This window comes from Herpailurus yagouaroundi, unplaced genomic scaffold (genome assembly GCF_014898765.1).
Source record: "Herpailurus yagouaroundi ecotype Mexico unplaced genomic scaffold, PumYag 28, whole genome shotgun sequence".
In the NCBI taxonomy this organism is placed as follows: domain Eukaryota; kingdom Metazoa; phylum Chordata; class Mammalia; order Carnivora; family Felidae; genus Herpailurus; species Herpailurus yagouaroundi.
Genome location: NW_024412376.1, coordinates 73,631,214 through 73,644,367, shown reverse-complemented (window position 1 = coordinate 73,644,367; position 13,154 = coordinate 73,631,214). Strand labels below are relative to the sequence as shown.

General features: G+C 36.3%; 1 protein-coding gene across 1 annotated transcript; it reads right to left on the bottom strand.

Annotated features, from left to right (window-relative positions):
• Positions 1–204: 204 nt before the first annotated feature.
• Positions 205–2,445, bottom strand: LOC121030939 (heat shock cognate 71 kDa protein-like). The gene is given in 3 exon segments (XM_040475920.1): positions 205–1,382; positions 1,384–1,575; positions 1,577–2,445. Coding segments are annotated over 3 exon segments (1,899 nt in total). The 5' UTR covers positions 2,365–2,445; the 3' UTR covers positions 205–463.
• Between the last annotated feature and the right edge of the window lie 10,709 nt (positions 2,446–13,154).

Here is a 13,154-nt window from a genome sequence, read left to right as displayed (position 1 = left end):
TATTTCCATTCACTCAAATTATCAAATTGATTGGCATAAAGTTGTTCACACATTAGCTTGTTTTCCTTTTAAGGTTTGTGAGGTCTGTAGTGATAGTGTTTATTTCACTTAAAATGTTTGTAATTTGTCTTCTTTATTTTTTTTTTATCATGCTAGCTAGTAGCTTAACAATTTTATTTATCTTTTCAAGGAAACAGCTTTTAATTTTTTTATGGTGCAAATTTTAAATACAGTTTTATTTAAGACATTGCATTTTCCACTTAACAATACAGTGCTTATAAAGTACAATGTTGTATTTCCTTTCCTTGTGCACATATTCCATATTCAAGTATCAAGTATATTATTATCAAGTATCAAGTATATTAACTATAGCAGCTCAACTTCACTGCCATGGAATTTGCTACAAATTTGGGTCCTTCAAATGTTTTGTGTGGAACAATGCTAGACCTAGTGTCAGGTTGGCTTAATCAACCTCTTCAATGGTGGGCCCAGAGGAGGCACCACCAGAGTGGGGAGCTCCACCACCAGGGAAGCTTTCAGGCATTCCTCCAGGCATGTCTTCTGCACTGTGGTACAGCTTCGTGATGATGGGATTGCAGACCTTCTCCAGCTCTTTCTGCTGATGTTCAAATTCATGTTTTTCTGCAGTCTGGTTCTTATCCAGCCAGTTGATGATCTCATTACACTTGTCCAGAATCTTCTGTTTGTCCTCATCGTTGATTTTACCCTGAAGCTTATCATCTTCAACAGTTGCTTTCATGTTGAATGCGTAAGATTCAAGGAAATTCTTGGAGGACACCTTGTCTCGCTGCTTCTCATCTTCAGCTTTGTACTTCTCAGCTTCCTGGACCATGCACTCAATGTCTTCCTTGCTCAAGCGACCTTTGTCGTTTGTGATGGTGATCTTGTTCTCTTTTCCTGTGCTCTTATCCACAGCAGAGACATTGAGAATGCCATTAGCATCAATATCAAAGGTGACCTCTATCTGAGGAACGCCATGGGGGGCAGGAGGTATGCCTGTGAGTTCAAACTTGCCCAGTAGGTTGTTATCCTTCGTCATGGCACGCTCATCTTCATAAACCTGAATGAGCACACCAGGCTGGTTGTCAGAGTAGGTAGTGAAGGTTTGGGTCTGTTTGGTAGGAACGGTAGTATTGAGCTTGATGAGAACAGTCATGACTCCACCAGCGGTTTCAATGCTAAGAGAAAGGGGAGTGGCATCCAACAGCAGCAAATCTTGAACATTTTCAGATTTGTCTCCAGAAAGGATGGCTGCCTGCACAGCTGCACCATAAGCGACAGCCTCAGCAGGGTTGATGCTCTTATTCAGTTCCTTCACACTGAAAAATTCTTGTAGAAGTTTCTGAATCTTGTAGAAGTTTCTGAGACTTGCCTAGCTTGGCATCCCGAAGGGCTTTCTCTACAGGGTCCAGGGTGCCACGGAACAGGTCAGCATTTAATTCTTCAAACCGGGCACGAGTAATAGAGGTATAGAAGTCGATTCCTTCGTATAGAGAATCAACCTCAATACTGGCCTGGGTGCTGGAAGAAAGTGTTCGCTTGGAGCGCTCGCAAGAGGCGACGGACCGCCCTCTTGTTCTCGCTGATGTCTTTCTTGTGTTTGCGCTTGAACTCCCCAATAAAATGGTTTGCCATTCGGTTGTCAAAGTCTTCTCCACCTAAGTGGGTGTCTCCAGCAGTAGATTTGACCTCAAAGATCCCATCTTCAATAGTGAGGATTGACACATCAAAAGTGCCACCTCCCAAGTCAAAGATCAGCACATTCCTTTTGGCTCCAACCTTTTTGTCTAAGCCCTAAGTGATAGCAGCAGCGGTTGGCTCATTGATGATTCGAAGTACATTAAGACCAGCAATAGTTCCTGTATCTTTGGTAGCCTGATGCTGAGAATTGTTAAAATAGGCAGGTACTGTGACTACAGCATTGGTAACAGTCTTCCCAAGGTAAGCCTCTGTGATTTCCTTCATCTTTGTCAAAACCATAGAAGATACCTCCTCTGGATAGAAACTTTTGGTCTCTCCCTTGTATTCTACTTGGACCTTGGGCCTGCCAGCATCATTCACCACCATGAAGGGCCAATGCTTCATATCAGATTGGACAACAGCATCGTCAAATCTACATCCAATCAGGCGTTTGGCATCAAAAACTGTGTTGGTGGGGTTCATTGCAACTTGATTCTTTGCAGCATCACCAATCAATCGTTCGGTGTCAGTAAAGGTGACATAACTTGGGGTGGTTCGGTTTCCCTGATCGTTGGCAATTATTTCCACTTTCCTGTGCTAGAAAACACCCACACAGGAGTAGGTGGTGCCAAGATCAATGCTAACTGCAGGTCCCTTAGACATAGTTGCTTCAGTATGGGCCCGGCCCCACTTGCCAGAGAAACAGCTACCTGGAGAGCTAACGCCGCGTTGAATGAGCAACAGCTTTTAATTTTATTGACTTTCTTTATATCTCTCTGTTTCTTATTTCACCAATTTCTGTTCTTTTCATTATTTCCTTCCTTAAGCTTACTTTGCTCTTATTTTCTAGTTTCTTACGGTAAAAACTGAGGTCATTATTTCTGAATTTTCTTTTTCGATACAGACATTTAATGCTATACATTTTTCTCTTAACAACTGCTTTAGATGTCCCAAGTTTTATATGTTGTGCTTTTACCTTTATTCAATTCAAAATACTCCACAATTTCCTTTATAATTTCCTTTAGAAATTTAGAATTGGGTTGTTTCATTTCCCAATATTGCGGGATCTTTCTAGACACTTTTCTGCTACTGATTTCAAGTTTCTTTTTTTTTTAAATAAAACATTCACTCTTTTTGTGTGCATGACATGTGTTCATGAAAAAATACATACAAGCAAAGAGAAAAAAGCTCATGCCACAGAGAAATAAGCAGTTAACTTTTTGATATATGTATGTATGTATACACACACACACATATTTAATCCTACATATGTGAGCTGATACTAAATATACTGCTTTGTAATCACTTATGTTTTACTTTACAATATAGAATGAATATATTTTCATGCAGATGTGTCAAACTTTCCAATTGGAAAACAGACCTAGAGAATGAGTCGAAAATACAAAATACGGTGAGATGCTGGTAACAAGGAAACTACCTAAAACAAAATTCCACCAGATGATTAAAGGTAAAACGAAGGTCAAAGATACATCAGAAAACACTAACAGAAAGAAAACAGGGGCCAGATTTTAATATCAGACAAAAAAAGGAATTCAAGGCCTAAAGCACACACACAAGGTAAGGATGCCTGTGTGAATGTCTGCTTCCAACGCATCATCACAAACTTGTTTCTTACTCTTCTTATCTCTTCCCTAAGCCTTTCCAATTTGTCTACTCTTCTTATCATTTCTTCAAGGACCTAATGCCTCACAGGAGTTTCTTCCTTAAACCCCCGGCCAGGCTGGGTCAGCAGCCCTCCTCTAAGATTTCCGTCTGCTTCCAGGCTTACACCTTCTTTAGAAGGTTGAGGATTTCCTTCTGCCTTCTATGGTACATCTTCCAAAGGGCGGTCTGCCTTGGCCTTTGGCATGTTCCGTGATTTTCCTTCATTTTCTTCATGACTTTTACATGTTAAGTATTTTTCTGTTATTTCTTTTGAATAAATTAATCCTGCAGGGATCCAGGGAATTTTCCTACGTCTTCCCACACTCAATTTGTGTCATGCCCAAAATACCAAGAGTCCTGAAAGATCTGGGACACTTTTCTCCTCCAGTAAGGCCTAAAGCACACACACAGGCAATATATAGTTTCTAGTTTAATTCTTTTGTGATCAAAGAATGTATATTTTTTATGACTGCAATCATTTTAAATTTGTAGAGATTTCTATATACAGTCTACGATGAATATTATATCAGTACTTAAGGGATACCTGGGTGGCTCAGTCAGTTGAGCCTGCGACTTCGGCTTACATCATGACTCACGGTTGGTAAGTTCGAGCCCCACATCAGGCTCGATGCTGTCAGTGCAGAGCTCACTATATAAATAAAGCTCACTTTATTACTGAGGTAGAAATATTGAAATGCCAATAATATTGTGAATTTGCCTACTTCTTTCAGTTCTATCAGTTTGTTTCAGTTTTCTCAAATTGTGTTATTAGGTATATAGATATTTATGATTGTCATACCTTTTTGATACATTGATCTCTTTATCCCTGGTAAAATTTCTTGCTCTAAAGTCTACTTTCTCTGATAGGAATATAGACACTCAAGTTTTTTTTTTTTTTTTTCAACGTTTATTTATTTTTGGGACAGAGAGAGACAGAGCATGAACGGGGGAGGGGCAGAGAGAGAGGAAGACACAGAATCGGAAACAGGCTCCAGGCTCTGAGCCATCAGCCCAGAGCCTGACGCGGGGCTCGAACTCACGGACCGCGAGATCGTGACCTGGCTGAAGTCGGACGCTTAACCGACTGCGCCACCCAGGCGCCCCAAGAACTAAATGTGAGACCTGAAACCATAAAAACCCTAGAAAAGAACACAGGCAGTGATTTCTCTGATATCAGCCATAGCAACATTTTTCTACATATGTCTCCTAAGGCAAGGGAAACAAAAGCAAATATAAACTATTGGGATTGGGACACCTGGCTGGATCAGTAAGTAACGCATGAGACTCTTGATCTCAGGGTTGTGAGTTCAAGCCCCACAATGGGTGTAGAGATTAGTTAAAAATAAAGCCTTAAAAAAATAAAAAGCTTTCATATAGTAAAAGAAACCATCAATTAAAAACAAAAAAAGGCAACCTACTGAATAGAAAATATTTGCAAATGATCTATCTGATAAGGGGTTAATATCCAAAATATGTAAAGAACTTATTCAACTCAACATACACACAAAAAACAAACAACTTGATTTTAAAAATGCTAGAGGACCTGATTAGACATTGTTCCAAAGAAGACATCCAGATGGCCAACAGACACATGAAAAGATGCTTAACATCACTCATCATCAGGAAAATGTAAGTTAAAACCACAATGAGACATCACCTTACACTTGTCAGAATGGCTAAAATCAATACGACAAGAAATAAGAAGTGTTGGCAAGAATGTGGAGAAAAGGGAACTTTTGTGCACTATTGGTGGGAATGTAAATTGGTGGAAGCATTGTGGAAAAAAGCATGGGTCTTCTTCAAAAAATTAAAAATAAAAATACCAGATGATTCAGTAATTCCACTAATGTGTATTTACCAATAGAAAAAAAAACATTAATTTGAAAAGATATATGGACCTCTATATTTACTGCACCATTATTTACAATAGCCAAGATATGGAAGCAACATAAGAGACCTTGTCCCTAAACTTAACTTTCTTCCCTTCCCTTACAGGTGTTGACCCCAAGAACATGTCCCAGTAAACTCCCTAAGCATAAATCTCTCTCCCAGAGTGTGTTTCCTGATCTAAGATAATATTATATTATAAAGAGAAAATAGTTCATGATCATTTAAAAATTGTTAAAGACTACTTAGGGTACTTAGTAGAGAATAAATAAATTCAAAAACAAAAACAAGATGAATTGGAGTAAAAAGAAACTAGAAGCACAAAGTCCAATTAAAAACTATAGATATTGAGGCATCTAGGTGGCTCAGTCAGTTGAGCAACCAACTCTTGATTTTGGCTCAGGCCATGATCCCAGGGTTGTGGGATGGAGCTCTGGGTTGGGCTCTGTGCTGAGCATGGAGCCTGTTTGGGATTTTCTCTCTCTTCCTCTTTCCCTCTCCCACCCCCTGCTTGCCCACATACTCACGCATGCTCTCTCTCTCTCTCAAAAAAAAAAATAAATAAATAAACAAATAAAATAAAATAAAATAAAATAAAACACTGTAGATATCTAGGGGTATTAAAAGCTTGGATTGAGAAATTAACAGTGGACTTGGAAAGAATTAGACAATCCAAAATTTCAAAATAATTTTCAATAGGAGTTAGCAACTGAAATATTTAGGGAAATCCAGGTTAACTCTCTTAGTTTGGGTTTCTGAATTTAGTTTTAATTCTACTTCCTAGCTTCTTGGGTTGTGGTTTCCTTGCCATGAAATGAGGTGATTGGCTATTAATTTCTAGTCTAAATAGTTCTAAAAGTCTTTTAATCTGAAAAAGAAAGCAGAAGTAAACCAAACAATTTGACTTTGGAATAAACACTATCTTTTGTTCCAATAGCTAACAGGTACTCAACATGGTTCTCAAGCTCTGAAAGAAGAATCATGGAAAAATTCAGTCTTCCTTAGACAGTCAGTGATAGTTTAAAATCTGCATTTGAAAATATTTTCCTCTCTACTAACGAAAATCCGAACAAGTCCCCACTTTCCTATTTTACATTGTGTAAATTTCAAATACAACATCATTGAAGATTAACTCAATTTATTTCCTTATCTATTACTCCCTTTAGAATAATAAAATTGTTTTGTAGATCCATGGATAAATGTATATTTCCATGTCATGACTTGTTTTAGAATAGTACTTTTCATGTCCATTATGTCATTACAAACAGTAAATAAAATATTCTATATTATATACAGCTAAATATCCACAACAGTGAGAATTTATTCAGCTAAGGAAAATACATTATATAAACTGACAAACATGAGCTGATGCTCCCTGTAATCACTGAGCCATTAGGTTGGAACCAGCCCTAGCAGCATAGATCTAACCATCAAGAGCTCACAGACTGGAAAGAAGTCCACTATGGAGTAACACTTGTTCATAGAAAGTGCAGGCTATGTGACAGACACTGTACGTGTATATAGAAATCTAGCCTTGGCCTAAAGCCTCAACACAATTTTAGAACTCACTAAGTACTCTGAACTAAAAATAACAAATCCAAAACCTAAGAATCATTGAAAAACCAAACAAACCAAACAACCTCCTTAAGGTCACAAAAAGTGCTATTTTAGACTTGTTCTTTAGTTCCTATGTCCAACTTGATGTTACCCTCATAGAACTCTACATAAAGAAAAAAATGTCTTTGAAATCCTATTTGGTGAGGTCCCAATAGTTTATTTTTGCTTTTATTTCCCTTGTCTCAGGAGACATATCTAATAAGAAGTTGCTATGGCTGATGTCAAAGAGATTACTGCCTGTGTTCTCCTCGAGGACGTTGATGGTTTTCTGTCTCATATTTAGATTTTTCATCCACTTTGAATTTATCTCTGTGTATAATGTAAGAGGAAGCAATATAAGAGACCCTCTCCCAATTTCATTCTTTCACATGTTGCTGTCCGGTTTTCCCAAAACCATTTGTTGATGAGACTGACTTTTTCCCACTGGATATTCTTTCCTACTTTGTCAAAGATTAATTGGCCTTATAGTTGTGGGCTCATTTCTGGATTTTCTATCCTGTTCCATTGATCTTTGTGTCTGTTTTTGTGCAGTAACACACTGTCTTGATCACTATCGCTTCATAATATAACTTGAAGTCGGAAATTATGATGCCTCCAGCTTTGCTTTGCTTTATCAAGATTGTTTTGCCTGTTTGGGGTCTTTTGTGGTTCTGTATAAATTTTAGGATTGTTTGTTCTATCTCTGTAAAAAATGCTTGTGGTATTTTGATAGGGATTGCATTAAATGTGTAGATTGCTTTGGGTAATATAGACATTTCAACAATATTTGTTCTTCCAATCCATGAGCACGGAATGTTGGGACTTTATCAAAATGAAAAGTTTCTGCACACTGAAGGAAGAAGATATTTGAAAATGACACATCTGATAAAGGCTAGTATCTAAAATATATAAAGAACTTATAAAACTGAACACCCAAAACAAATCATCCAGTTAAAAAATGAGAAGACATGAATAGACATTTTTCCAAAGAAAGCATACAGATGGCTAACAGACACATGAAAAGATGCTCAACATCACTCATTATCAGAGAAATACAAATCAAAACTACAATGGGAAATCATCTCACACCAGTCAGAATGACTAAAATTAACAACACAGGAAAAAACAGGTGTTGACGAGGATGACGAAAGGGGAACTCTCTTACCCTGTTGGTAGGAATGTAAACTAGTGCAGCCACTCTGGAAAACAGCATGGAGGTTCCTCAGAAAGTTAAAACTAAAACTACCTTATGATCCAGCAACTGCACTATTAGGTATTTACTGAAAGGATACAAAAATACTGATTTGAAGGGATACATGCACCCCGATAATAGAAGAGCCCAAATATCCATTGACTGATGAATGGATAAAGAAGAAGTGGGGGCGCCTGGGTGGCGCAGTCGGTTAAGCGTCCGACTTCAGCCAGGTCACGATCTCGCGGTCCGTGAGTTCGAGCCCCGCGTCAGGCTCTGGGCTGATGGCTCAGAGCCTGGAGCCTGTTTCCGATTCTGTGTCTCCCTCTCTCTCTGCCCCTCCCCCGTTCATGCTCTGTCTCTGTCTGTCCCATAAATAAATAAAAACGTTGAAAAAAAAAATAAAAAAAAAATAAAAAAAAAAAAAGAAGAAGTGGTATGGTGTGTGTGTGTGTGTGTGTGTGTGTGTGTGTGTGTGTGTAATGGAATATTACTCAGTCATAAAAGAGTAAAATCTTAACATTTGCAACTATGTGGATGGAGCCTGAGAATACTATGATAAGCGAAATAAGTAAGTCAAAGAAAGACAAATACCATATGATTTCACTCATATGTGGAATTTAAGAAACAAAACAAATGAATATGGGGGGAATAAAAGAGAGGCAAACCAGGAAACAGACTCTTAATTATAGAGAAGAAACTGAGGGTTACTGGAGGGGAGATGGAGAGGAGGGTGGGTAAATGGGTGATAGGTATTAAGGGGGTCACTTGTGATGAGCACTAGGTGTTGTATGTGATGAATCACTAAATTCTGCACATGAAACTAATATTACACTGTATGTTAGCTAACTGGAATTTAAATAAAAATTTGAAGAGAAAAAAAAAAAAAAGAAATCCTATTTGGGCCCAAGTCATAATCTTGTCATATGTTGGCTTTGTGAACTTGGATGACACCTAATTCTTTTAACTTCAGCTTTCTCATCTGGTAATCTAACATAACTCATTGAGAATGAGAAGTTTTATTATAAAAAAAAAAGTCACCTGTGAGGGAGGGTCTAAAACAGGTTTTAACAAAGCCGTACAATTAAATAAAACCGAAAATCAATAGCTCCAAAACACCCATTTAAGTCTGCTCATTCTGCATGGCCTCATGTCTGTTATAGAATGTCTTCTATGCTGGAAAAACTTGTAGCACCTGGCCAGGGCCAAAGGTGGCCTTCATTACCGGCTATTAACTGATTTCTGTTTCTCCATGGCTTCTGAGTCAAAGTCCTAAGGGACAACAGCTATTTACCAACCAGTATGAAAACATTCCAGTATCTTAACAATAGTAAATGCCATAGTTGTGTGACTTTCTAGACAGTAGATATAGCAGATAACCTTTACTTTGCTCTCACAATATTTTAGCTGTGTATTGGTTTATTTTCTCTCAACACTTGGAATATATTATTCCATGGTCTTCTGGATTTTATTACTGCTGTTGAGTAGTCTGCTGAGGGTCATCATTACCATAAATGTAATATGTTTCTTCTCTTGGGTTCTTTTTTAAAGTCTTTATGACTTGGGTTGATGTTTTTCAGTTTTGATATGATGTCTCTAATTTTTTTTATTCTCTTGAGGAATTACATTTTCCAGATCTGAAGATTCATATCTCATCAAGTATTGCTACTACTTCAGGTATTATTTCTTTCAATATTTCCAAAATTATTCTCTCTTGCTTTTCCTTCTAGAACTCCTATTATACTTGCTCATTCCATATTCATCTGTTAACCTCTCATATTTTCATCTTTATACTACATCTTGGGTCACTTTCTCAGAAATTTTTTACTAGTTCATAAGTTCTCTTTTTTGTCTTAAAAAATACTCATTTGTATCAAGTTCATATATGCAAATAGTTTAAAGTATCAAAGAGGCAACCGCTTTAATTTTTTCTACTGATTCCTTTAGTTATGACTTCCTCATCACTAAATAATATGGTTTTACTGCTAGTTCTTGATTTCTCAGATGTGGGTAGTATTTCTGTTATCTATTCCTATCTAAAACCACACCAAAACCTAGTGTCTTCAAACAATTTGTTATTTCTCAATATACTGTGAGGCAATAGGATGGTTCTTCTGCTTTGTATCAGTTAAGATGCTGGACAACCAGAGGGCCTTAAATAATGTCACTCACATAGCTGGAAGTTTGTCCTGACTGCCAGCTGGAAGTTTAGCTGACATTGTCAGCCAGAACATTTTAGCTCTCTTCCACATGGTCTCTCTATGGCAGCTGGATTCTCAGTCAATTATATGTATATATAATTATTTATATATATTATAAATATAATATATATAGTAATATATTATATATAAATATAAAATATATATTATTTATATAAATAATACATATTTATTTATTTACATTTATTTATATATTTATTTATATAAATATTTATATATAAATAAATAAATATTTATATAAACATTTCATATTTAATTTTATATATTAATATATATTAGTATATTATAATTTAATTATATTTAATAATTTAATTATATTTATAGAATATATATTTATATATTTATATATAATTTAATTATATTTAATAATTAATATATTATAATATAATTATAATATATTATATTACATTATATATAATTAATATATTAATATTTATATTTATATATAAATATAAATAAATATTTATATATAAAAATAAATAAATAAATATTTATTTATATAAATAATATATAATATATATGTGTGTGTTATATATATAATTATATATATAATACACACACCCATATATATATATTAGGACTGTTATGCCTTCTTAATTAATTTGCCTTCTTATCATAATGAAACATCCCTCTGAAGAGGCTCAGAAAAAGTCTCCCCAAATTATGCTACTGTGACATGGAGATCATGTTGACCTAAAGGCAATCAGGTCCCAGTGGCCTCACGAAAAGCTCTTTACCACTGCCTTATCTATAAAAAAGAAGTAAAAATGTCCCCATTTGTGGGGAAATTCTGCAATTATAAAGGAAACTTATATTGGAAAAGGAGCCTGTACCAGAAAGAGATCTATTACCAGAGATAATTTTTTACATAAGAAATTTATGTGCATAACAGGGCAAGATTTGTTCCCAAACATCTCCTACTCTCACTTTCCTATGAATGGTCTTCCTTCCCTTTGTAGCCCCAGACCTCTACACCTTTCCTTAACTCAAGATGTTACAGAAACCTCAATTACCTGGCTGCCTTTTGAATTTAATATCTTTTAAAGGCTCCCATACATATGTTATTAAATTTGTTTTTCTCTTGTTAACCTGTTTTATGTCATTTTAATTGTTAGACCAGTCACGGAACCTAGCAGGGTAGAAGAAAAATTTTTCCTCCCAACACCTTCTTATCCCTAGTAATTCTCCTTATATTGAAGTCTAATTTGTCAGATATTAATATAATCACACAAGCTCTATGGTTAGTATTTGCATGGTTATATCATTTCTCATCCTTATTTTATTTTATTATTTTATTTTTATTTTTATTTTATTGAGAAAGTGTTAATGGGAGAGAGAGGCAGAGGGAGAGATGGGGAGAGAGAGAGAATGAGAATATCTTAAGCAGGCTCCACACTCACATAGAGCTTGATCATGACCTGAGCTGAAATCAAGAGTCAGATGCTCAACTGACTGAGTCAACCAGGTGCTCCTTTTCATCCTTACTTTTGTTTTAATATAGTTTTTTGATGTTTACTTATTTTTGAGAAAGATAGAGACAGAGTGTGAGTGGGGAAGGGGCAGAGAGATAGAGGAAGGCACAGAATCTGAAACAGGCTCCAGGCTCTGAGCTGTCAGCACAGAGCTGGATGCCGGGCTTGAACTCACTACCCGTGTGATCATGACCTGAGCCAAAGTTGGATGCTTGGCCTACTGAGTCACCCAGATGCCCCTCATCCCTACTTTTAATCTGTTTTCATATTAAAAGTGCATCACTTGGGAATGACATATGGTGAAGCCTTTTTTTTTTCTTTTTTTAATTAATAGTCTGAGAAAACAATCCCTAACTTTTAATTGTTGTGTTTAGCCCATTTAAAGTAATTATTTATCTGGTTGGTTTAAGTCTACCATCTTGTAATTTGTTTTCCATTTGTCCTATCAGTTCTTTCTTCCTTTTCTCTCTTACTGCACTCTTGGATTGAGTTGTCTATTTCCTTGTTTTTAATATTCCCTTTTACCTCTTCTTTAACTGTATAGCTGTATGTATTTGGGGTGTGTGTGTGTGTGTGTGTGTGTGTGTGTGTGTGTTGTGTGCCCTATTTATTGTGTCTTCTAGTAATTGCTCTAGGGCAGTGGTTCTCAACAGGGGAAAATATTGACTCCCAGAGGGACATTGGACAGTGTCAGAATAAATTTTTGGTTGTCACATTGGGAAAGGTGAGTGCAAATGGCATCTAGTTAGTAGAGGCTAAGGATGCTGTTAAACATCTTACAATGCACAAGCCAGGCCTCCATGAAAAAGATGATCTGGCCCAATATGCTGAGGTTAAGAAATCCTGCTTTAGGTATTATTGTATGCATTCTTCATTAACCACAGACTACCTTGAAATTATATTAAAACACTTCTCTATTAGTAGAAGAATGTTACAACTGTGTATTTCCACTAACTTCTCCTTTCCTTTGTGTTACCTTTATTTCACTTCTCAGCTACAACTCCTAAAACACATTGTTATTTTTAATTTTTGCTTTATAAGGTCAACTGTCCTTTTATTTTTTTTAATGTTTGTTATTTTTTTTAAGTTTATTTATTTTGAGAGAGAGAAGAGAGAGGATCCCAAGCAGGCTCCACACTGCCAGCATAGAGCCCAATGTGGAGATCAATCCCATGAACCATGAGATCATGAGCTGAGCCAAAGCCACGAGTTGGACGCTTTAACAGACTGAGCCACCCAGGTGCCCTAGCTGTCCTTTTAAAAACAAAACAACAAAAAAGTATATTTATCTACATTTCTAGTGCTCTTTATTCTTTGTAAATCTGAGTATCCATTTAGTTTCATTTTCATGCACCTGATGAGCTTCCATTGGCCTTTTTTGTAGTAAAAATCTGTTGTAATGAATTCTCTCAGTGTTTATCA